We start from the raw sequence: 27,131 nt of genomic DNA on the forward strand, positions 1-27,131 counted from the left end.
AAAAGGTATTTTTAGAAAAAAAATTTCGAAAATTGTAGTAGCCGTTTTTTAAAAAAATAATTTTTTATATATAAAAATTTTTAACATTTTTCAAAAAAAAAGTTGGTATGCCATTTTGAAGAAATAATTAATTTACACATAAAAACTAAATTTCAAAATTTTTCATTGATTCGTTTTCAAAAAATTGATTTTTCAAAAAAAAATTTTGAAATATTTTTAAAAAAAACCAAAAATGCGTTTTTTGTAAATTTTCTAAAATTTTAATATTATCTTTACTTACACACTTTTGTATAAAAATTTTCATTTAAATCGGGTTAATGTTGTACGAGATATTCAGAAACGAAAAAAACCGTTCTATGACAGGTACCGTTAATAACGGTACAAAAAATATTTTTTTTATTTAAAAAGTTGGCTATTATGTGTAGTAATACACACAAAAATTTTAGTCAAAATCGTTAGAGCCGTTTTTGAAAAAAATAAACTTTTCTATTTCCGTTATATGACAGGTACCGTTAGTTTTGGTCATAAAAAAAAATTTCAATTTCCCCTCTAGGGAATCACCAAAAACTGCTAACCACCAAGTTTGAAGAAAATCACTTCACTCGTTTAGGCTGCAGCTCCAGATAGAGACAGACACACAGACAGACAGACAGACAGACAGACAGACAGACAGACAGAATTGCCGGACCCACTTTTTTGGCATTCTCCATCATCGTAATGTCATGTAAAATTGTTATCTCGAGTTCGATTTTTTTTACGAATCCTAAACTTGCCCTATAGTACCTATATCGCAAGTAAAAAAAGTGATCAAATTTCTTTTAAATTCGAGTGAATTTTAGAAAATTACTTCAATAAGTATTCAAAACCTGAACAATCGTCAATTTTCGAAAGTTTCTTCATTAAATGTTCAATTGGTGTCATGAAATTAGTCCAAGTGAAATAAGACCAACTTTCAAACTTGGTTTTACTTCAATAATTTTCAACATTTATACTTTTATTCAAAAGCTTTTTAAAACATTTGAATAAACATTGAATACATTAAATGAAAAAATCCCGTTCTGGCAATTGTGTGATAATACCGCACACCAAAGATATTTATGTTATATCTCGGTAAACGCGAATCGGAACAAAATTTGATCACATGAGAATCTATTTAAATTGCACAAGCCAAACGCGAAGCGGAAAAAAATTTTGCCCACCTCAAAATTGATTCTCCCGTGGGCAAAATTTTTTTCCGCTTCGCGTTTGGCTTGTGCAATTTAAATAGATTCTCATGTGAGCAAATTTTTTTCCGCTTCGTTTTCCGCCAATTAATTTTGATTTATTTGTTTTTAATCTCCATGTGATAATTAATTAGCCCGCTTTGTTTGCGAGATAGTTCCCCAAATAAGTGGCGATTATCACTATGAGACTCCAAACTAATCGTCTTTTGAACAAAATTTTGTTCTTCTTTGCTTTCTGCGAGTTTTCGAAAATTACTTCAATAAGCTTTACAAACAAAACTCGAGTCAGTTAAGAAAAAAAACTTAAAATTTTCAAAAAAAAAATTATAAAAAAAACTAAAAAATCAATTTACAAAAATTGTTGAAAAAAATTAGCGTTCATTCTTTACAAATTAATATTCCTTAAGCACCTTCCACATCTTTTTCGACATTATGAAGTTCTGGCTCACTTTTTTGTGGGTTTCTGACACCCTTGGGTGGGTTGAAAGTCCATAATTGATTTGTGGACTTATAACCCACCCAAGTGAGTCAGTAGTCCATTATGGACTTTTGGCCCGTGGACTTATGACCCTGCACCTGTGAATGCAGCCAATGACCTAAACCGCAGTCAGTTTTTATAAATTTTTGACTGCAAGTTGATAGTCTCTTTTGTAATTTTAACTGCAAGTTCCAAATCAACAAATTTTAAATCATCAGCTGCAGTCACATGACTTTAGTTTTGACTGCAAGTTTATGATATGATCAATTTATTATTTTTACTATCAACACCAAATCACAGCCACCAGTTAATACTAATATTCTGAATGCAGTCATTTTGGAAACATAGTGAATTCACTCAAATTCGAATTTGACTGCAGTAACTACAGTAATTGACTGCAGTTACTGCATTATGAAAGGAAATGGTAACGGAGTTATGAATACCAGAGTTATGCGCGACAGAGTAACGCGCGTCAAAGTTACGCAAAACCGAAATTACGAATAACCGAAGTTATGAAAGACCGAAGTTACGAATAACCAAAGTTATGAAAACCCAGAGTTATTAACAACAAAGCTACGAAACGTGGTTTTTGGGTTGGCAACCATTGAGAGGAACGATATACAGGAGGAACGTACCAAAAAGCTAAAGCATATATGTAGGTTGAGTCAAGGCAAGAAAAAAATTGTGTATGACGGGGTGTCTATTTCCCTCCGTTTAGCCGCGAGGGGGAATTTTCTAAAAAAAAATGACTTAGGTAATTTGGAAAAAATTATTTAAAATTTTTTTTTTGACTTGCTGAACCCGAATCTGAGGTCAGTTTTGCCCAAACACACTCAAAATTTTGAGAAAATTTCAAAAAATCAAGAAAATTTCTCGAGTAAAAAAATCATAACTTCCACAATTTCTGACTAATTTAGATGAACAAAAACTTATTTGATTATGAAGAAATAGAACAAATGTAGCTTAAAACGGTCTCCCAATTCTTAAAAAACGTAGAAAAATGTTGTAATTTGAGATTCAGTCCATAAAATCTACACCCAGTTTGGTGTTTGAGCAAATTAAAAAAATAACAAGTAGGTACTCCTCTGTTTAAAAAAAAGAGTAAAAAATCGTTGAAATGTGAAAACATTGAAAAACGGTTTTTTGACGATAACTTGAAATTTTGATTACACTGGTCAACAAAATTTAACTTTTTTTTTGCCACAAGAACCCAAATATACTTTTCTAGTAGTTTTTGGGGTGCTGAATCCGAATCTGAAGTCAGAAAAATTTGATTGGCCTTCGTTTTTGAAATATTACCGTTAAAAATGTCAAAAAACGTAATTTTGGCTGTTTTCGAGGTTCTGTTTTTATGTGGGGTAATTCATTATAAACAAATTTGTAATGGTTATTATAAGAACAGATATTCTTCTTTCAAAAACTGTTTAAATTTTCCCCATATCTCTTTTATTGCTCGAGATATCTTTAGCTTCATTTAATAAGTCAAAGAGAAACTAAACTTAATCTAAAGTTTAAGTCACTGGTCACAGAATTTTTGCCACAAGAACCAAAATATACTTTTCTGAAGGCTTTTGAGTTGCTGAACTCAAATCCGCAATCGGAAAAATTCTATTAGCCTCCGTTCTTGAAATATAGCCGTTATAAAAAAAACCCTTTTTTTGCACTTTATAACGGTAATATTTTAAGAACGAAGGCTAATAGAATTTTTCTGATTGTGGATTCGAGTTCGGCAACCCAAAAACCTTCAGAAAAGTATATTTTGATTCTTGTGGCAAAAAAAGTGTAATTTGGTTGGCCAGTGTTGTTTCTGAATCAAAGACCGCTAATTAAATTTTAAATATCTCGGGCAATAAAAGAGATATCGGAAAGATTTAAACATTTTTTGAATGAATAAAACTAGCTCTTATTGGCACCGTTACAAATTTATTCACAATTAATTACTCCACATAAAAACATAACCTCGAAAACAGCCAAAATTACGTTTTTTGACATTTTCTAACGGTAATATTTCAAAAACGAAGGCCAATCAAATTTTTCTGACTTCAGATTCGGATTCAGCACCCCGAAAACTACTAGAAAAGTATATTTTGGTTCTTGTGGCAAAAACCTTGTTGACCAGTGTTATCTATGAAAAATTTCAAGTGCCGAAATATGATGTACTCACTAATACCTACAACCGCTGGTCGGTCATTTCCAAAATAATTAACATGATTTTTAGTTTGTAACACAGTGAATTAATCCTAGTCAATAGCTTCTTGTATCTCTCACATAATCCGCTCCTGTACTATTTCTCAGACATTTCAAGGTTTCTAGTAGACATATAGGCACTAACTTCCTACTTTTTCCTTGCAACTTGACTTTTATAGAAAAGAAATCAAATCAAAGGTGAAGTACCTACCCGGAAAAAAGTTTTCCAAATCAACTTCCTACGAGAAAAATGAAAATCATGAGCGACTTTGGTTAACATTCCTCGTCTATATGTATAAGTAGATAGAGTCAAGTCCAAGTAGTTGAACTTCCTGCCATGAAAAGTAGGATTTATGAAGCAAACAAATCGGATGAATTTCCTACTCACTCAGTGGTAAATATACCAACAAAAAAAAAAATGAAGAAAAAAAAAATCAAAAATCATTTCGACTTTTTTTTTTTTTGCCTGACTCCAAAAATACTATCGTCTTCTAGTTCGACTTAAAGGGACGAAAGTTTGCGGTTTATTTGTTGATTCCTAAGAGCATTATGTATATTTTTTTTTCTTTCGTTCCTGTGTGCAATCCTAAGTTCGATGCTTTATCCATAAATTTGAGAATATGAAGTTTATACCCTTTCTACTGATAGTTAAAAGAAATATATGGGTTTAGGCTGTGGTGGTGGTTGATTTTTTGTGAAGCAGGGGAAGGATGTTATTGAAGTGGGTGGTGGTGTTAGAGTAGACATTTGACTGTCGGAATTGATTATAAGTAAAAGGGGGTATATAGTCAAAAGAAAAACCATCATCTCAAAGGATATTCTTTTTTTTTTTTTTCGTCTTGCCAAATATAAACTGATTTATTCAGTGAGGGATAAAATATCACCGGAAAGAAGGAATATTTTCGCATTTTATCACTTTATATCCGGGTTCAAGATGTCATTTTGGTTGTTTTTTTTATTTGTTGAAGAGATATACTTACTCCTTATTTTGGCTTAAATGGTTGGCACTTTAATGTTCCATTTGTGTAAATGTGGTGTCACCGATATTTAGTTTTTTTAGGGGAGTATATGATGGGGTAAATTGTATTTATTCATGTTTAATGCGACAGATGCGATTTATTTGCTGTCAAAAATAAAGGAAAAAAGGATTTCGGTCTTACATTAAAATGGTTAGAAGTTTATTAGAGATGTGACAAACAGAGAAATTTTTCAATGACAGGGAAAAAGTTTGATCAAAATATATTTACCTTGAAATTTTGAACATTTTATAAACATTTTATATCACTGCTTCGGAAGATAGAGGACGGCAAAGTTCCCGAAATTCGTTACATTTTAAGTTTAGCATTAAAAATCTTACCAAAGCATCAAAACTTAAATTAAAATCATTTAAAAAAAAGTAAAATGGGATTTATGGGTATCTAATAAGGAAAAGGCTGAAAATTTATAATTTGATTACATCTTTAATCAGCATTATTTTTAATTTTACGTAGAATTTAAACAGCTGTTGTGAGTTTCTGCCAGCCCGAAGGGAATTTACATTTCCCACTACACTAGTTTCTTGTTCACCACCAAAATTTTAGTTGAGAATAAGCTTTCGACTAAATCGCATAATACCTTCAAAATACAGAACTCATAATAAAGGCATAGTAAAATTCAATTTTTCGACTTAAAAAACGGGAATTTTTCCGATCCCTTCATCTTCTGAATCAGTCAAACCTTTGAAATAAAATGCTCAAAATTTAAGTGTGAATAATTTTTTGCTTTCACACCTCTAATTTGGCAATAACCCTTAAAAGTGTTCCTAAGTCAATTTCCGCTAGTTTTTCTTAAAAAGCAATTAAAGCATTCAATTTTTACTTGCGATATATGTAGATACTATATATCAAGTTATGCATTCGTACAAAAAAAAAAGTTGAGATAACATTTTTCCATGACATTACGATGGTAGATAATGCCAAAAAAGTGGGTCCCGGAAGTCCGTCCGTCTGTCTGTCTGTCTGTATAAGGAGCTACAGCCTAAACGGATGGACCGATTAATGTCAAAAGTGGTATGTAGCGTTATTTGGCGACTCTCCAGAGGGGTTTTTCGAATTAATTTTTTTATACTGATTTTAGTAAAATTGAAATATCTCAAAAACGACTCCAACGATTTTGTTTAAAAAATTCAAATGTTAGTTTTAAGCTAAGGTCTATATTTCAATGAAAAAAAAAATTTGAAAATCATTATTAACGGAACCTGCCATAGAACCGTTTTTTTTTCAAATTCGAATATATCCGAAACTTCTTATGCGATTTTAACGAAACTTTTTGTGAAGAAGAATTTATATAATTTAAATATAAACCAAAAATAAAATTTTCAAAAAAATAATTTTTGAATTTTTAAAAAAAATTTGAAAATTTTTTTTTGAAAAATCAAATTTTCGAAAACGGGACATTGAATTTTTTTGAAATTTTGTTTTTAGATGTTGATTAATGATTTCTACAAAATGGCATTACAATTTTATTTTAAAACTTTTTTCCAAAAAATTATTTATAAAAAATTGTTTTTTTAAAAAAACGGCTCTAACGATTTTGAAAAATTTTTTTTTTAAATGCACGTTAATACATCAATCAAAACTGCATACTTGTTTTAGAGGGCAATTTAATTTCAGATTTTATTTTATTATTTTTTAAAACGAATTTTAATTTTTTTTCCAAATTTCTATATAAAAAGTCGTATTTTGTATTTTGAATTGTTTGGTCTATATCAAAAGATCAAGATTTGGGTAAGAAATACTATTTTATTCAATCATCGAAAATACACCTTTAATCTTGTTAACTACAAACATATCAAAGTGAAGAAAAAAACACGTATACGCCACAGTGAACAAAAGTATCTTTTTTTAATTCCATTGTTCATTGGCTCGCAAAATTAATATTTTTCAGAATTAGTTTGTTTTCATAAAATTGTTTCGTAACCAAATCACGGTATCCAGAATCATTTCATTTCCGTGTTATGTATGTGTTTATTATAAAAATATTAATCCTCGAGAACATTGTTAGTTATGACTTTAGCTTTATTTCTATACAGTTTTTCCATTTGACTTTAGCTTTATTTCTATACAGTTTTTCCATTGCAAATAACTTTTTTCTCTTCATTTTGGTTTTTGTTATGGTTTTATTTTTATTTCAACATTTTCTGATTATGTATACTCGTATACTTTCTCCTAAACTCATTTATAATATATTTTTTTTTTTCATTTTTTTTCTATCCTCAGGGTGGTCGTGTACGTTTCACATCGAATCGTGAAAGCACAGGAGTAATTTCATTAAGATCAGCCGGCGATATATCCTTACCACAAAGAGGTCCACCCAGACGAGGTCTTATCGTGCCACAACAGCCACCTAATCCGCCAACAATAATACCCCTAACGCATGCCAGGTAAGTGAGAAGAGCCTTTACACTCAGCCAGAAGCCAGAGCACATTGGTATATTGGCTTGAGTGCGAGTAAAGTCGTTTTCTTTGTGCCATTTTTCATATTTTTTTTTTCTTTCATTATATAATCAGTGAAGAGAGGAGTGAAAGGATATTCGTTATTTATTTTTTATATTTTTTTTTGCTGTTTTTTTTTTTATCCTTTCGTCTTCAATTTTTCAAATAGTTGTTGGTATAAGACTAAACTCATTCTTTGGTGGTGAAAATGCTTTCAATATAACCTTCGTAATAAATAATCCTTCGAAAATTTATCTACCTTAGGGATTGTTATGAGAAAACAGAGAAACAAAGTTTTTTTTTTTTTTTCTTGAAGCTCAAAAAGGGATGTAGTATAGAAGATAGTGTGTGTCGAGAGGGGTGGTTGATAAACTCTGTTATACGATTGGCTCTTAATAGATCAAGCTAAAGTGAAGTTTTTATGTCTGCGTTTGAAAAGTGGATGAAAGAGTATAACAATGAGATGAATTTCTTTGGCAGCAGCCATCCAGCATCAATTGATGATTGAGCTTTTTGACCCTTATTAAGGAAAGACGATACACACAATACCATATAGAATCCAGCTTATATAACCTTTTTTGGTCAATAAATACCAAAGAGTCAAGTGTTTGGGATGATTTTGTTTGCTTTATTTTTTAAAATATTTTTTTATTGTTGTTGAGGATAATCTTAGTTTTTGACAGAGAAGCTATAAAAAGATGAGAATAAAAGAGTTGAAAGAGGTAATTGGCTTTGGGATTAAAATGAAAAAACCTCAATAGAAATTTTAAACTAAGTTTACCAGCTTATTTTGCTAAATGGTTAAATGTTAACTGGATTTTATATTTAAGTAGTGAAACTCATAAAATTGAAATTCGTTAATCAAAATCGTAAAATTTTTTATATTTTTTTTTTGTGAATAATGAATGACTATTTACAGATAGATTTAAAGATGCCGCGAATAGTAATTCAGACCCAATACCAAAAATTAGGCAAAATATAATCTAGAGTGAATAAATTCGACCTTTTTTTATCAGAAGAAACAAGGGCACAAATCGATTGGGCCAGTTTTCGCAAAAAAAACGGCAATTTCTGTTTAAATGGAAAAAATAAAAACGAAATTTTGTTGGAATCACTTAGAACATTACCTAACCAAATTTCATCGATATTGTTAGAACCGTTTTCAAAAAAACATAAATCGAAAAAATGTGATTAAGTAAAAAGAAAGTTAAAAAGAAATTATTAATTCTTGTTCTAAAAATTTTAGGATAAAAATTATATTTTTTTTTTAGATAAAGTCTTTCAAAATTTTTTCCTTCAAATGTCAAAATTTATCGATAAATTTACTAAAACTCTTCGAAGTACAACATTGGACTTATCCAATTGTTCGAAATATGTGCCTATATCAAAATTATATTAAACTCAATAAATGTCAAGTAAAATTTCGTTAAGTTCCAAACTTCTTTAAAATACAAGAACACAAGATTCAATATTTTTTTAATTTATCTTTTATATGTATATTAAAATTTGAATGATTTTTACTTAAAATAACTTTTGTGTATTTAAAAGCGAGGCCAAGAAGTACATTTTTTATAAGGGCCTTCAAATAGACTTGAAATACTGTTTTAACGGGTTTAAGAGAATAGAAATCTGTTTTTTTTTCAAAGCGTTTAAAGTTTACCTTTTGTGTGTTTATATGCATCAGAGATTAAAATCCTCTTGGAACACTTTTTATTAAAAAACAAAAACATATTAAATTTACTATTGTAATCAAACAACATTTCTAAATAACTAGCACTAAACAAATTGTAGATGTGCTTAAATCAAGGAGTTGGAAAGTTTGAGGCAAAACAACATTAAATTAAAGATTCTTTCTCATTATTACAATCCATCTAGAAATGTATAGGTACGTTTTGGTGACAAAAGTTATCATTTCTATTAAATTCCATTTTTTATACCCAAAAAGCTTTCCCGGGACACTTTTATAACTAAAAAATTGAAATTCAAATGCCTTAAAGTCAAGAGGTTTTTTTTTAAGTTGATGTTTTTTTAGATTTATCTAAAGTTTTTTTGTGGAAATATTAATTAAAAGTAAGTTTTAGATTCTTTATAATTAGCAGACATCAATTAACTATAATTTCGGGAACGCTTGTTTTGGGATGAACTTTATATAATTGTTTAATATTATTAAAATATAATCCAAAATATTTCGTTTTTCAGTGTGAGAAAAAAAAAAAATAAAAAACAATTATTATATTCAAAACATAATTTACGGGAAAGTTATTTCCGGGAACGCTTTAGGACTCTGAAAACATGACGTAGTATAACCGACATTATTCTGCCCAAATAGAATGTAAAATTTTGTCAAAAAAAAAAACCAAAAACCAAAAAACTAAATATTAATCTCGTATGACCTACGGATTTCTGACACTCCAAAGAAGGATTTATATTTTAAGATATCGGTCCTTGAACAACAAAATCAAGGGGCACGATAGTGCCCAGCCAAGTTCTCTAGCAACTTTGGCACTACGCCCTTATTTACAGGAAACAACTCAGGCCATTTTCGACCCCCCTCTAACTTCCACACCAAATATGCCAGAAATTTCAAACTCGCTACATTTGTTGTGTTGAGCTGGCCGAACCCAAATTCCTCACGAAATTTCAGGTTCTTTCGATGAGTAGTTTCTGAGATATAGGACTTCAAAAATCGCGAAAACCGTAACTGACTCATTGACTCACTGACAGAAATTTTACATGGTGATAGGACTTGTGGTGTATAACAAAGGAAAAAATCGAAAATTTGAGATTTTCAATTCAGGGGGCGTGGTAACCGCCCATTTCCGCCGAATTTTCATCAATTATTATAGAGCACTTCTGACTATCGCAGAATCCTGAAATTTGGTTGAATGGTAGAGCTGGTAGTTTATGTTAAGGAAAAAATTTAAAACCTGAGAATTTCAACCAGGGGGCGTGGCAACCGCCCATTTCCGCTGAATTTTCAGCAAATATTATAGAGCACTTTTGATTATCGTAGAATCTTGAAATTTGGTAGAATGGTAAAGTTATAAAGAAAAAAATTTTTAATTTGAGAATTTTCGTCAGGGGGCGTGGTAACCGCCCATTTTCGCTTAATTTACATCAAATATTTTAGAGCACTTCTGATTTTATAGTAGAATCTTGAAATTTGATAGAATGGTAAAGCTATAAAGAAAAAAATTTTAAATTTGAGAATTTTGGTCAGGGGGCGTGGTAACCGCCCATTTTCGCTTAATTTACATCAAATATTTTAGAGCACTTCTGATTTTATAGTAGAATCTTGAAATTTGATAGAATGGTAAAGCTATAAAGAAAAAAATTTTAAATTTGAGAATTTTGGTCAGGGGGCGTGGTAACCGCCCATTTTCGCTTAATTTACATCAAATATTTTAGAGCACTTCTGATTTTATAGTAGAATCTTGAAATTTGATAGAATGGTACAGCTATAAAGAAAAAAATTTTAAATTTCAAAATTTTCGCCAGGGGGCGTGGTAACCGCCCATTTTCGCTTAATTTACATCAAATATTTTACAGCACTTCTGATTATCGTAGAATCTTGAAATTTGGTAAAATGGTATTTCTGGTAGTTATTACAAAAGAAAAAAATTAAAATTTGAGAATTTTAGACAAGAAGCGTGGTAACCGCCCATTTTCTCTGAATTTTCATCAATTATAGAGATTTTAATTTCTACAGCAAAACCTTGCAAAAAGAAGTGAAATCACAACAAAAACATTACTGTTAAAAAAAGAGCCAAGTTCTCCTTTTTGTGCTAGCATAATTTCAACATAGGAGAACTTGGCACTTTTTTTAACATCAGTAATGTTTTTGTTATGATTAAGTATTATTTCATTAGTCCTAGGACCATTATTTAAAAAAATGCATCATTCAAATTGATATTATTTCTAGATCCCAACATTCTTTTTGGAAATATATCATACATTTTCGCGGAACGTTTGTCTAGTAATATTTTTGATGTTTGCCGGTAAATTGAAGAATAAACTCATAACTTTTTATCATAATACAAAGTTGAATTTTTAATAATTTCTACTTCCACCTCCATGATCTTCGCCGATAGCTGTAGATTGAGTAGAAAAGGCCTATGACATAACTTGGCAATAATCCAATTTAAAAATATAATCCACCTCTAAAAATGTATGAACTAATAAGTCCATTATGGTGGAAGGAAATAATTTGTAGGGAATTTTCTATTTCAAAATTTATTAACTTAAGTTATTTATTATTTAGTTATAAGGAAATTCTTACAAATTCAGCTTAATTTTCCATGTTTTCGGTCAAAAAATTTTTTCTTAGAACCAATTACTTAATACATTTCCTTAAAGTTAAGTCATCTATCTAACTCATGAATAAAAAAATAAAGAGAAACTTTTAAACAGTTTTTTTTTTTTGGCTCTCAGGTGTTCACATTCACTTATTTGTAACATAAGTTTGTATACCTACCAATTGAATATTCGTTAGTGTTTCATTTTATCTCAAAATAAAACTTGCCAAAAAACAAAAAAAAAATGAACTTAAAATCCACTTATCCTTATGGACACTTTTATAGCCACTATAGATGTCATTTGGTATATCAAAAAATTTTATATTACCACCTGGTCTTCTCATTTTAGTTGATGAAAAAACTTTTATATAATTCTTTTCCTTAAAGCCAGAAGAGACACGGTACGAGTATGATAGGGTATTTTTAAAATCGAAACAATGTCATAACAACTATACAAAATATTATAAATGACTTTATTTTAAAAAACCTCCTTTTTCCTCCTCTCTCTCACTCTTTTATAATTTCTCGAAAACTTTGTATTTAAAAATTCATTTTGTAATAAAATTCAAATTTCTATCTAAATTTTCCAGATCACATGACCGAGAAAGCGGTGACTATGCTGGATCAATTTCGGATCTGCAAAGTGTTACTTCCCGGCTAAGTGCGGTTTCGGTAAGTACCTTCTTCTTGATGTAAGGAGGCCAGAAACACAAAAAAGTTTGTTTTCTGCTGTTGTTTTGGTTATTTGTTTGACTTTTGCCATAAAAATCAACAATTTATTGCTGCCAAGAGTTTTGATTTGTCCTATCGATGGGTTTTTACACAAATCAGGTTATATTTGTCCTTGTACCCCTTTTTTTATCCTTTTTGTGCTTGGATTTCAAACAAAAAAAAAAACCCTACTCAAAAAATAACCCAACACACGACATCGTATAATATGTCCTTTGATAACAAATAAAGTAGAAAAGTTAAATATATGTAAAGAAGGGGAGGGGTGGTTGTATAACAGAACAGAATTCTCAATGTTTGCGCTTTATTACACTGATAAAGGACATTCGAATTGGAATTGGTGTATAGTGGTGGCGTGTGGCGTATTGTATAGTTGTGTTCCTCCCCTAATTGCGGGCTCAACTCAACTCAACTCAACTCAGCTCAAAGCTCTATCTATCAGACTATGTGTGTTGGTGGTGCTCCTTTTGGGCGCAAATCAAACTCCCATTCAATGATACAGAGAGACATTTTATCGAGGACGACATTTGACGCTTTTATGGTAGTAATAGAAGCACAAAGTAGTAGGGGAAGTGAAGTGTGTCCGGACCTAGAGCTGGCTGAATGGTGGTGGTATGAGGTGACAGGATTAGGATCCATCCTTTTTTGTATGTCTTTTTGTTATCCATTCAAAATGTCGGAGGAAATGTTACATGCTTATGCTTCACAGGTCGGAAGGACGACAAACAAAAAAATACAAAACGATAGGACATGAGTGTGTAGTTCTTATTGTTTTTATGTTGAAAACAATTTGATGGAGCTTTGCGCCAGGAACCGTTTTTTTTTCATGTTTTGTCGTTTTTGTTCTGTATATTTGCTTTTTATTTGGTTGTTTTGTCGAGAATTTGTTCTTGTTTGCGGATAGGATTACGTGCAACCTGCAATGAAGTTAAGGTTTTTATGGGATTTTGTTTTTATTTCGTTATTTCTCCTTATATGAAAACACAACTGGGGCACAACACAAGTTTGTTCAACACAAAAAAATACTATAAAAATATAAAATTTGATGGCAATGCAAATAGGAAAATATTATTTTATTGAGGTACAATCTCTCTCTGTAGTACTTTGGTGCTAGGCGCGCATCAGACCGCGAATTTTATAATAATAATTGTTGTTGAACATGGGATGGTGGATCGTGATGATGATTTTGATGATGTTGACATAGTTTCGACACTAAATGTGCTACCTACCAAAAAATTGAATTGCTGTTGTTTTCAAGGAGAGAGGATATAGATTGTGTGTAACGATATTAACACAAACTTGAAACTAAAGTAGGTTACTTGAACTTAATATGACAATTCAAAACTACTTATCAGTTAGCAATAAAAACGATATTATGATTGCCAAGGTTTGTAAATGAACATTTCGGTAACAATAGAAGTTGTCTTTTTTTTTTTTGTATTCTTTTCATAGAGGACTTCATATTCTTTTGTGTGGAATGTAATTGGTCTATAATACACAGATTTTTGTATGAGATTTGTGAAATTAGACAAAACCTCACGAGGAAGGGAAACTTGTCGAAATCTTGGATATAATATTTTGACCCTATTGTATTGTTTTGGTCACAGTGGCGGATCTAGGGGGGGGGGGGGGGTCGTGGGGGTCATGACACCCCCCTCCCCCCCAAAACCTCAGATGAAAAACAGAAAATTATAAGGCAAAAAGGTGGAAACGAGCTTTTAAACCATAAGAAGGGTTTCTTTATTGTTATGACTATGCTTTAGGAAATGATTCATAGGCATATTAGCAAGAAGTCGTTTTTAGTTGTAAATATAATGAGGCCATGAAAAAAAATTTTTGTTTTCCTACAAATTTTTTTTCTGGTTTAAGAAGATATACGCTTTTCTTTGTAACAAACCTGTGTTGAGGAAATTTATTTCATCCTAAACATACTGCAAAGTCATACCAATTCTGAAATGGTGTCCGTCTTGAATACAAGAAACCATGTTCGGAGGTTAAAAAGAACCAAGCCTCATGAGCTTATGGTCTAAAAAAAACATGGGAAAGTATTAAAAGTTTAAACTTCCCCCAGAATGATTTTTCAAAGTTAAGAAAGAAAAATTTGATGTCGATCTCTCAAGATTGGTCCTGATAAAGAGGTGGTTTTAGTGGTTAAGAGTCCCACACTACTTGGTGTCGAAGTGTCTTTTGCCAAGTGTCTTTTGAAGATTTCCTCCCGCCAAAAAAAAAAAAAAAAAAAATCCTAAACATACCTATGTATTTTTTAATTTGTACATTTTTTTTCTTTTTAAAGCTAACTTTTGCTTTCAGAGATCACATTTCTTAAAATGCGTATTAAACATATAATTATACTATTTTTACTCGGTACTTTTTTATAGATAAAAATATTTATGGTTTGATGTTTCCGCAAAAAAATAATGACACCGAAAACATCGCTCTTGGAAACATCGATGTAATCGAAACTTCAAATTTTTTTTTTTTAAGTGAAGGTAAGGCAAGTTCTACTCAAAAAGGCAAAAGGCAAGTTCTACTCAAAACACGAATGTAGAAGAAAAACATTTCTGAATTATTTTCGTACATTTAGTACAGTTGAACCATAAATTAACGTACCTTCCACGTAAGAATTTTGTAAAAATATAGGTAATTTTCCGGTCCCTGCGATTTTGATAAAAACATTCAACTGCAATCGAAATGTAAAATGTAGTAAGGTCAACTTTGATTCAATTTTGAAAAAAAAAAAAAAAAAAAAATACATTTGAAAATGATGGCCTTCAACGAAAAATCATTCCGAAAAAAAGTTAAATCAAAGTGGTTTCTGTTTATTTTAACTAGGTTCAAGATTCACACAGTGTAGAACGGTTATTAACTTCTAAATTTGTTTAAAATGACAACCTCAATCATTTCAACAGATTTAAAAAAAAAGCTTTGATTGTATTAATTAAAAATTAAATATAGAAAAATAAATTTATTTTTTACGTGACCTTTCTTTATTTAGATAATGAATGTGATCTTCTTCGTTGGCTACAGGTCGTATTTTGATTTTACTTTTTCTTTTCTGTCGACTTTTCGATTGTGCTTACAATCTTCCTCAGGACTCTAAGAAAAAATGTTCTAAAAATTGCTTATATGTATATTTAAATTTTATACTTATCTTTATCCTAATGGCTTTCTTATAGTTCTGGCTGTTTAAATAATTTAGTAATAATTTGTTGTTTAAATAATTTAAAATTCAAAAAAAAAAAAATATTTCTTGAAAAAGACGTTTATACCTAGTAGAGTAACTAAAGCAAATTATTAGGGAACCCGGCCGAACAGCTCTGATTTTGACGATTTTTTTTTCAAACGTAGGTAATTAAAAATACTTTAAAGTCTATAGATTTAAAATTGCCGGTGTTGCCGTATTGTTTTTTAAAATTAAAATTAATTTTTTTTTAACTAAACCATTTTTTTTCTTAAATTTCATAAAACAAATGATAGCAAAAGATTCTCTAGCTAATTTAAGGAAAATATATAAAAGGCAGCAAAGGACAATCTTCCATCGTTTAAGCGATAAATGCAATTTTCTAACATTCTGACCTCAAACACAAAAAAAATATTTTGAAAACAACGGCAACACCTACAATATTTTAAAATACATTTTTAAAAAGCCAGAAGCTCATTCATATCTCTTTAATTTAAATCCACTAAATTTAATCAAGACTTTTTGAAAAAATGGTCCTCAAACTCAGAATTAAAAAAAAAATGTTATTAGAAAAATTTAAAATGACTTTTTTCCAAACTTTTTCTAATAAAATATGAATTTATTTAAAAAAAATTTTTGGCCATAAGTATTATCAGTTCAATTTCGAAGCAAAAAAGGTAAAATATATCACACTTTTGAAAAAAAAAATGGAAAATTACTTCAATTTCAAGGGTTTTTTTTTATTAAAACTGAATGTTTGCATTGAAATAATTAATTTTCTCAAAGACTGTGGTAAATAGGAACTTTAAATTTTTGCTCTTTAACTTTCAACAGTAAGGGTTATTAAATGAATAAAAAATAATTTTATGTTTAGATGTTGAACTTTAAAAAAAAAATAAGTTACATTTTTTTTCAAAACTTTTATTAAAAAAAGTTCTTCGAAAATGAAATACTTTTTAATTTTTTTCATAAACCGTAATACATATTGACATTTCCTTTTATAATTTGAAATCATAATAAATGCGGCCAAAAAAATTTGAAAATAAATGCATTTTATATTACGACCAAGTTTATAAAACGACATGTTAAAATTTTTTAAATAATTTTTTTTTTTCAAAAATCTGAGTTCAATTACCATTCTTTCAAAAGCCGTTCATTCAATTAACTTAATTTTAATTTTACATATATGACTAAGCTTCTAGCTTTTAAAAAATGTTTATTTGAATATTGTAGGTGTTGCCGTTGTGTTCAAATATTTTTTTTTGTGTTTGAAGTCAATTAATAAGAAAATTGCATCTATCGCTTGAACTATGGAAGATTGTCCCTCACTCCCATATATTTTTTTTCCTTGAATTTCCTAGACAATCTTTTGGCATCAATCAATTTATGAAATTTAAGAAAAATTTTTGAAAAAAATTTGTTTTTGTTCACAAAAATCTTCAATTAAATTTAAAAAATCAAAACGGCAACACCGGCAATTTTTAATCTATAGACTTTAAAGTATTTTTAATTACCGACGTTTGAAAAAAAAGATCATCAAAATCTAAGCTGTTCGGCCGGGTTCCCTAATATTGCCAATTTTTGAGCTTTAGTTACTCCACTATTATAATCATTGAAATTTCAAAATATAAAAACTTTTTTATTTGAAAAAAAATTCAAAAAATTTTTCTTATTAAATTTTACTTTAAGAATTTAAGTTGACTTTAAAATTCAATTTAGAAATTCCTTCTAACAAACTGACTACTATTAACAGTATTCTCTGTATCTAAAACATGTAGCATTTCTAATACCATTCTTTTACTATAATGCTTTTCTGTTTGTAAAATATCTACATTGTTATAATCTTGTCTATTAAAATATTAAATTTTTGGCATTAAACGTGTAAAAAGCGATTTTTGAAAAAGTCTGAAAGTCTTTTTTTACCAAGCTAAATCTCTAAAATTATAACAATTAAAAATCTGAAAAATTTTCACATGATAGCTACACTTATTAAATTTGAGTCTGTAAAGTTTTAAATTTTTTGAACGAATGGTTTGGCTGGAATTTAAAATTGATGGAACAAGGTCCAAGAAACCCCATGTTATTCCCATAAGAAACTTCAACCGCTTGGCGGCACAAATTAGAATTAAGGGGGGGTTTCCATAGCATTTTAATTCAAGACGGTTGACTAATTGTTGTATAACTTTTGCAGTTTATAAGATAATCTTATGAAACGTACTTTTTTGAAAAGGTAATAAACGTACAAATATTTTTGCATCATTTAAATTTTAGAAACATTTCTTGTGCGATTTTTATAAGGGTCGAAAATGATTTTTTTCCTGCAAATTTAGATTGAATCAGAATTTTGGTTGGGGCACCGTTGTTTATAAACTTTTTATTTATTTTTTTTTTGTTTTATAATGATCAAATGTGTTTTCATGCAGTACGCGAAACAGATTTTTTTTTTTTTTTTTTTTATTAGAAAAAAAGCTTCGTTAATTTGTTGTAATTTCATGTTTTTTTACTCACTCTTCTTAGAATAACTTTACCGTTTATTAGTGTTTTTAGATGAAACAAAAAGAAAACAATAAAGGGAAATTAGGAGAATCCAATAAAATTTCTAAAATTTAATTTGAAGTTAGTTTGAACGGTTAATTTGAAGGAAAGGTGTCAAAATGCACTTTTTTAGCATTTTGGTCGTGGGGCAAAGCGTGATTATTTTTTAAAATGTTTTTGTATTTTTTAATGAGAAGTTAATAAAGTTGTTCATGCAACCCGTTTGCCAAAAAAAAAATTTTTTTTTTATTTACACACTAAAAATTTGATTTTAATAAACCAATATTTGCATTCTGTTTTTGAGGAAGGGGCAGTCAAAGCATCCACAATTTATTTTTATTATTTTTTTTCATTATATTTCAAATCAGTTTCAAAAAAAAAATATATATTTTTGCTCACAGTATTTTTAATATAAATTGTTGAAAAAGTGTCTATTTTAGCTTTTTTACTTTGAAAATTCCATTGATCACGCACACATGCAAATTTAGTTCAAAAGAATGCCACGCATAAGCTGGCGCTGATGAACTCTTTTTTTCTGTTCTTTTCGATTTATTGAAAAAAAAACTTGCTCTTGCACTCTCATTTTCTCGTTATATTTTGTTTTTGTTTTTTGTGTTTACATAATATGTACTTTTTTTTTTTGTTTCCTATTTCCTCACTCAGGCAGGCAGAAATCATTCATGAAATTATGAAGATGCTGCAGAGAGTAGGTAGATAGTAGATATTTTTTGCAAGATCATTATCTTTTGTTTTCAAAAAGGGTTGTTTTGTTCTTGTTGACTCTTGGGTTTTTTCTAACAATTCATTTCGTGTTTATAATATCGCACCCGCGGTTGCGAGTTGACACTTTTGGGGTTTTTTTTTTTTGGTGTCAGCGAAATTCTTTGCATTGTGTAATATTCACATCGCTCGTGCGGGGATATAGGTAAAGGATTAGATATGTGGTATGCATTTGTTTGTGTGTAAAAATGTGTATTGACATTTGACATGTGCTTGTGCACAATGATTGATTTCTATATTTAGGTTGATTTCTGGGTTGTATCGTTTATTATACTACACTCGCGCGTGCGTGCGGGGTTATATAATATAAATATATCGTTTTGTTTTTCATAGTCTTTGTTTATATGTTGCGGATTCGGTTTTTTTTTGTAGGTTTGTAGGTATAATAGTTATATTTTCGCGGGGGAATGTGTAAAGGGTTATATAAGTGTATTTGTGGTTAGAATGCACCTGATGGTATTTATAGAAATAGTTTTGAATAGGTGAAGATGCTCAGTATGTTTCCTTAGCAAAAACAAAGTTTTTAAAATTACACCTACTGAGGAAACAAGCAAAAAAGTAGCTAATGCCTATCTGAATTTATAAATAAAATATCAGTTTGAAAAAATAGATCATTTTTTTTTTCAAAGTGTTGAGCTTGAAAATTATTTTTGAAAACTTCCCTAAACTTTGATAGTTGAAAAATTAATTTCAAGGTTTAAAAAAAAGTAACTTATAAGTTACACTGGTCAACAAGCTTTTTGCCACAAGAACCAAAATATACTTTTCTATATGTTTTTGATATGCTGAACTCGAATCTGAAGTCAGAAAATGTTTATTGGCCTCCGTTTTTGAAATATTACCGTTAGAAAATACCGAAAAACGTCATTTTGGCTGTTTTCGAGGTTATGTTTTCTATGTGGGGTAGTTCCTTATGAAAAAATTTGTAACGGTTCCTATAAGAACTGGTTTTATTCTTTCAAAAAATGTTTAAATCTTTCCGATATCTTTTTTACTTCCCGAGATATTTAAAATTTAAGGAGTGGTCTTTGACTCAGAAATAGCACTGGCCAAACAAATTAAACTTTTTTTGCCACAAGAACCAAAATATACTTTTTTAAAGGTTTTTGAGTTGCTGAACTCGAATGCGCAATCAGAAAAATGCTATTGGCAACAAATTTGTTTATAATGAATTACCCCACATAAAAACAGAAGCTAGAAAAGAGCCAAAATGACGTTTTTCAGCATTTTATATCTCAAAAACGGAGGCCAATCAAATTTTTTTTGACTTCAGATTCGAGTTCAGCATATCAAAAACCTATAGAAAAGTATATCTTGGTTCTTGTGGCAAAAAAAAAGTTCAATTTTGTTGACCAGTGTTATTAATGCTGCCTTATTTTTGTTTCCTAATAATGTAGGTATAGGTAAATAAAAAACAAAATCGATTCAACTGAGTTCATTGCATTGGTGACTCTAAAAAAATCTTTATTAAAAAGGTGTTGAAAGTAAATTGGATTGATATCGAGTCCATCCTCAAACAACATATAGATAAGAACCTAAACATTCTATATATTGTAAGTAAATACATTTCCATGTCAGCCGGCACGCGCGTGTGCGAGATAAAAAATTGCTCAACGAAGAACAACTGAAAAGTGAGCAAGAACCTGAAAACCAATCCTTCTGCGCATCTACTCATATTTTTATACAAACTACACAAAGGATACTGTCAAGTATATTATATCAATGCACCCATATAACACATCCTCTACCTGCTTCTCCACTGAACAACTATAATTATTATTATAATGCAAAAAATTTCTCTGATACACAAAAAACTCAAATGCCATCCACAACAGCAACATGGAAACAAGTTTTCATTTCAAAAATAAATAGGTATACACTCCAGAAATCTTTCATGAAAATATTGAATTTCAAACCAGTTTTCGTCCACAAACACCATATCCATATAAAGATCTATGTAGTATACCTACATCCATTTGCATGTCACCCCGCACGCGTGAGTGCGATGGCGATCTCACAAAGAGACAATGAATGAAAACCATAACCAACATCCTGAGAGTAAAAAACCAGAGAATTCGATGGCGAGAGAGCGAAACACATTCACTAATACACACAAATGCTTTTACATGAGATTTGACTTTGCTGAAAAAGGGAACCCAGTCTTAAGTTAGAGACTTGAAACTTGGGGAATATTTTTTTTAGTTTATTTCCAACCATATAAGATCCTAGGAGCATAGAAATTCTTATTATTTTAAAATAACGAACACCCTATTGTGCACCTTGCAATTCACATCATGAAAAGCCACATTTTCTATTTACGAAAAAATAGCATAGATTCCGCAGTTTTGGTCAAATTCAATAAAAAAAATACGCCAATTTGTGCCTAAATGTATATTCTTTCAGAATATAACCTTATTTTATTTTTTTGTTTGTTTTATTTTGCGAAAAAAATTGAGTAAAGTTGAAAAAATTGGGAAAAAAATCACTTTTTCAAGATTTGTGGGATAAAAACCTACACTTAATTTGTTTAAACAATAGACTTCTATACATCATTCAAAAGGTCTGGAAATCCTCTTTCCAAAAACATATAACATATTGAGAGTTGTTAGAAAAATGACTGACATATTGATAGATTACATCGTAAGGTCTGTAAAAATGGTTTTTTGTAAATAAAAAAAAAATGGAGGGTTCCAAAAATATAACAAAAATATTTGTATGCATTATTCGACCATACAAACAGCCTGCACTATGTCATTTCTCGGGTGTATTTTTTTTTTTTTATTTTGTAGCACAGTGTAATATATATACTCTGAAGATAAAAGTTTAAACGGCTCCCAGAGCATGGTAAATGTTTGACAGCTGAAAATTTGTTTCTAAAAAAATGTATTGTCAAAAATTTAGCTTAATTTAAGCTCCGAAACAAAATCCGAAAATACATTTGATCTAAGAATTTGGATAGAATTTTGAATGTTAGCTAAAATTTAGCATATATTTTGAGCACTTGACCATTTTTTTGATTATTTTGGAAGTAAGTTTTTTTTAATCCTGTTTAATCATAAGGAATAGGTCCTATAACTGGTAAATGCCGACTTTGTATGCCAAATCGAAATAGTTACAACTTTTTTTTTTTTTTTTTTTTGAAGTGAAAACTTCTTTAGTATCCTAGTGATTTGAAACAAGATGAAACGAAAACGTGACACGAACATTCAACTTGTTATAACTTTTTTGTGATATTAGATAGATAAATGAAATTTGTACTGTAGATAGGTAATTAAATAAATTATAATTGTACAATATTTCAATTAATTTCATATTCAAAATTCTGAGATAACGGTAAAAAGATCTTCTTTTTCTAAACACGTTATATCTTTTGATCTAGTGCACATATAAATTTTATTTAACTTTAGTACGCATGCTGAATACCTCAAAACACCTGTGGCGATCTGTTGCCGATGACCAGCCACCAGTGTATTAAGTACGAATCCGTAACAAAAGTGTGAAAACGAAAAGTATTCACGACTTTTAGTATTAGGTAGGAAAGTATGAACAGATAAAAGTATTCAAGGAAAAAAGTATGCGCGACAAAAGTTCGAAAAATGGAAAACTATTATTTTGACTGGGTTTTGATCTGGCAATAGTTACAAAGAGAAATGAGAATTTGCGAAAACAAATGTGGCGATGGACAATTCTGATTGGTCAAGAAAGAATAAATAGACGAACTTATTGTTAGATAGGGCTGGGGTCTCAGAAAAAAGAGAGTATACAGAAATATTTATTCATAATGATAGGAGGTCTAACTTTAATTTTCAGTCTAGCAGCTGCGATGAGCGAGGCAAGGTTAAGAGTGAGAATAAATAGACGAATTTATTGTTAGATAGGGCTGGGCGCTGGGGTCTCAGAAAAAAGAGAGTATAGTATACAGAAATATTTATTCATAAGGATAGGAGGTCTAAATTTAATTTTCAGTCTCGCAGCTGCGATGAGCGAGGCAAGGTTAAGAGTGCGCTCGATTTTTTTTTATCCGTAACAAAAGTGTGAAAACAAAAAGTATTCTCGACTTTTAGTATTAGGTAGGAAAGTATGAACAGATAAAAGTATTCAAGGAAAAAAGTATGCGCGACAAAAGTTCGAAAAATGGAAAATTATTATTTTGACTGGGTTTTGTAAGAGTGAGAATAAATAGACGAATTTATTGTTAGATAGGGCTGGGCGCTGGGGTCTCAGAAAAAAAGAGAGTATAGTATACAGAAATATTTATTCATAAGGGTAGGAGGTCTAAATTTAATTTTCAGTCTCGCAGCTGCGATGAGCGAGGCAAGGTTAAGAGTGCGCTCGATTTTTTTTTTATCCGTAACAAAAGTGTGAAAACAAAAAGTATTCTCGACTTTTAGTATTAGGTAGGAAAGTATGAACAGATAAAAGTATTCAAGGAAAAAAGTATGCGCGACAAAAGTTCGAAAAATGGAAAATTATTATTTTGACTGGGTTTTGTAAGAGTGAGAATAAATAGACGAATTTATTGTTAGATAGGGCTGGACGCTGGGGTCTCAGAAAAAAAGAGAGTATAGTATACAGAAATATTTATTCATAAGGGTAGGAGGTCTAAATTTAATTTTCAGTCTCGCAGCTGCGATGAGCGAGGCAAGGTTAAGAGTGCGCTCGATTTTTTTTTTATCCGTAACAAAAGTGTGAAAACAAAAAGTATTCTCGACTTTTAGTATTAGGTAGGAAAGTATGAACAGATAAAAGTATTCAAGGAAAAAAGTATGCGCGACAAAAGTTCGAAAAATGGAAAATTATTATTTTGACTGGGTTTTGTAAGAGTGAGAATAAATAGACGAATTTATTGTTAGATAGGGCTGGGCGCTGGGGTCTCAGAAAAAAAGAGAGTATAGTATACAGAAATATTTATTCATAAGGGTAGGAGGTCTAAATTTAATTTTCAGTCTCGCAGCTGCGATGAGCGAGGCAAGGTTAAGAGTGCGCTCGATTTTTTTTTTATCCGTAACAAAAGTGTGAAAACAAAAAGTATTCTCGACTTTTAGTATTAGGTAGGAAAGTATGAACAGATAAAAGTATTCAAGGAAAAAAGTATGCGCGACAAAAGTTCGAAAAATGGAAAATTATTATTTTGACTGGGTTTTGTAAGAGTGAGAATAAATAGACGAATTTATTGTTAGATAGGGCTGGACGCTGGGGTCTCAGAAAAAAAGAGAGTATAGTATACAGAAATATTTATTCATAAGGGTAGGAGGTCTAAATTTAATTTTCAGTCTCGCAGCTGCGATGAGCGAGGCAAGGTTAAGAGTGCGCTCGATTTTTTTTTTATCCGTAACAAAAGTGTGAAAACAAAAAGTATTCTCGACTTTTAGTATTAGGTAGGAAAGTATGAACAGATAAAAGTATTCAAGGAAAAAAGTATGCGCGACAAAAGTTCGAAAAATGGAAAATTATTATTTTGACTGGGTTTTGTAAGAGTGAGAATAAATAGACGAATTTATTGTTAGATAGGGCTGGACGCTGGGGTCTCAGAAAAAAAGAGAGTATAGTATACAGAAATATTTATTCATAAGGGTAGGAGGTCTAAATTTAATTTTCAGTCTCGCAGCTGCGATGAGCGAGGCAAGGTAGAGTGAGAATAAATAGACGAATTTATTGTTAGATAGGGCTGGGGTCTCAGAAAAAAAGAGAGTATACAGAAATATTTATTCGTAAGGATAGGAGGTCTAAATTTAATTTTCAGCCTCGCAGCTGCGATGAGCGAGTGCGGAGTGTTGGAGTGCGCGAGATTATTAGTCCTTTGAAATGTTGCAAAATTTTGACCGAACCTTGCATTTTAGGTAGGACAAGATTTTTTTGTTTTGATGTGTAGAGTAGGTTAATGGGAGTATACAATCTAGTTTTCGGGGCTGAAAACCCCGTTTAAACTGTTTTTTAATAATATCTTGCGAACTGTTAGTCCCACAAAAAAATGTTTAAGATGGTTTTTGTAGATAATTTAGTTTTCAACAATTTTGATTAAGGTACTTTTTTCTGTAAAATTGGAAATAAGAAAGTTGTACTTGAAAATAGATGTACATTTTCAAGAAAAAATACTTTGAAGGGCCACAACTTTTTTTCTACAACTTTTATTGGAAAAATTCTTATGACAATTTTTAAAGATCATTTAATTTCCAATAATTTGATGTGCTCATTTTGCAGATTTCGTTTACATTAAGGTGCTGCAATGGTTCTAAAAAAGGTAACAATTTATTTTGGTACTTTTATAACATATATTTTATTTTTTTTACTTCAATAGGAATGATTTCGAAGGAATATGTAAGCTGGGTCAAAGCAGGAAGAAAATCGTATAGTATAGGGGATTTCAGGTCTTGGGGGAATAGGGCAATTTTCAAAAAAATATTTTACTTTTGAAAAAAAAGAAATTGTTTAAAACCAACGATTATTTTATTTTTAACGATAATTCTATTTTTAATTAAACCTGTTTTATAAAATAGTTAATGAAAAAAAAATTTCAAAATCAAGACTTTGAAGAAAAATTACGAAAAAAATATTTCGAACTAATTTTGTTCGAACGATTAACCTTGAATTAATCAAAACCATAATAAATAACAAATGTCTTGTGCACACATTAAATTCAATCTTTATCTGAGTTGAAATTTCACGAAAATATCTTATAAAGGATATTCTGTACGAATGAAACACAGTATTTAAATCCTTCAACTTTAACCATTTTTCCCCCACTAAAAATGAGTTTAGATAAATACTTTGGAGCAATAAAATCTCAGTTTTTTAAATGAAAACAACACAAAATATGTAAGCAAGCAGTTGATAATAATGAAAAGAATTTTAAACCATGTTTTCTGATCCTTAAGGTTCAAGAAAATTTTTTCTTCCATTTAAATATCCTTATCCAGTCACAAAAAAAAAACAAAAAATAATGGGGTTTCTTAGTAGTTTCTTAATAGATTTTTTTCTTTTAATTTCTCGAAAATGACAAAACTCTTTTGCATTTGGTTTTTTGTTTTTGTTTGAAAACACATAACAGCATTGAACTTGGAAAACTAAATTATCACTTAATTACATAACAAAACAAAATTAGTTCGAAATATTTTTTTTCTTCAAAGTCTTGATTTTGAAAATTTTTTTTTCATTAACTATTTTATAAAACAGGTTTAATTAAAAATAGAATTATCGTTAAAAATAAAATAATCGTTGGTTTTAAACAATTTCTTTTTTTTCAAAAGTAAAATATTTTTTTGAAAATTGCCCTATTCCCCCAAGACCTGAAATCCCCTATACTATACGATTTTCTTCCTGCTTTGACCCAGCTTACATATTCCTTCGAAATCATTCCTATTGAAGTAAAAAAAATAAAATATATGTTATAAAGTACCAAAATAAATTGTTACCTTTTTTAGAACCATTGCAGCACCTTAATGTAAACGAAATCTGCAAAATGAGCACATCAAATTATTGGAAATTAAATGATCTTTAAAAATTGTCATAAGAATTTTTCCAATAAAAGTTGTAGAAAAAAAGTTGTGGCCCTTCAAAGTATTTTTTCTTGAAAATGTACATCTATTTTCAAGTACAACTTTCTTATTTCCAATTTTACAGAAAAAAGTACCTTAATCAAAATTGTTGAAAACTAAATTATCTACAAAAACCATCTTAAACATTTTTTTGTGGGACTAACAGTTCGCAAGATATTATTAAAAAACAGTTTAAACGGGGTTTTCAGCCCCGAAAACTAGATTGTATACTCCCATTAACCTACTCTACACATCAAAACAAAAAAATCTTGTCCTACCTAAAATGCAAGGTTCGGTCAAAATTTTGCAACATTTCAAAGGACTAATAATCTCGCGCACTCCAACACTCCGCACTCGCTCATCGCAGCTGCGAGGCTGAAAATTAAATTTAGACCTCCTATCCTTACGAATAAATATTTCTGTATACTCTCTTTTTTTCTGAGACCCCAGCCCTATCTAACAATAAATTCGTCTATTTATTCTCACTCTACCTTGCCTCGCTCATCGCAGCTGCGAGACTGAAAATTAAATTTAGACCTCCTACCCTTATGAATAAATATTTCTGTATACTATACTCTCTTTTTTTCTGAGACCCCAGCGTCCAGCCCTATCTAACAATAAATTCGTCTATTTATTCTCACTCTTACAAAACCCAGTCAAAATAATAATTTTCCATTTTTCGAACTTTTGTCGCGCATACTTTTTTCCTTGAATA

The 27,131-nt window shown here is 30.1% G+C and overlaps 1 protein-coding gene across 1 annotated transcript in view; it reads left to right on the forward strand.

Moving 5' to 3' along the window:
* Positions 1-27,131, forward strand: part of LOC129915547 (uncharacterized) — a 505,115-nt gene that overhangs the window by 462,424 nt on the left and 15,560 nt on the right. The window contains exons 11-12 of the mRNA XM_055995150.1: positions 7,146-7,309; positions 12,247-12,328. Coding sequence (XP_055851125.1) covers positions 7,146-7,309; positions 12,247-12,328 — 246 coding nt within the window. The remainder of the gene's footprint in view (positions 1-7,145; positions 7,310-12,246; positions 12,329-27,131) is intronic.

The sequence above is a fragment of the Episyrphus balteatus genome, chromosome 3 (genome assembly GCF_945859705.1).
Source record: "Episyrphus balteatus chromosome 3, idEpiBalt1.1, whole genome shotgun sequence".
NCBI classification, from domain to species: Eukaryota; Metazoa; Arthropoda; class Insecta; order Diptera; family Syrphidae; genus Episyrphus; species Episyrphus balteatus.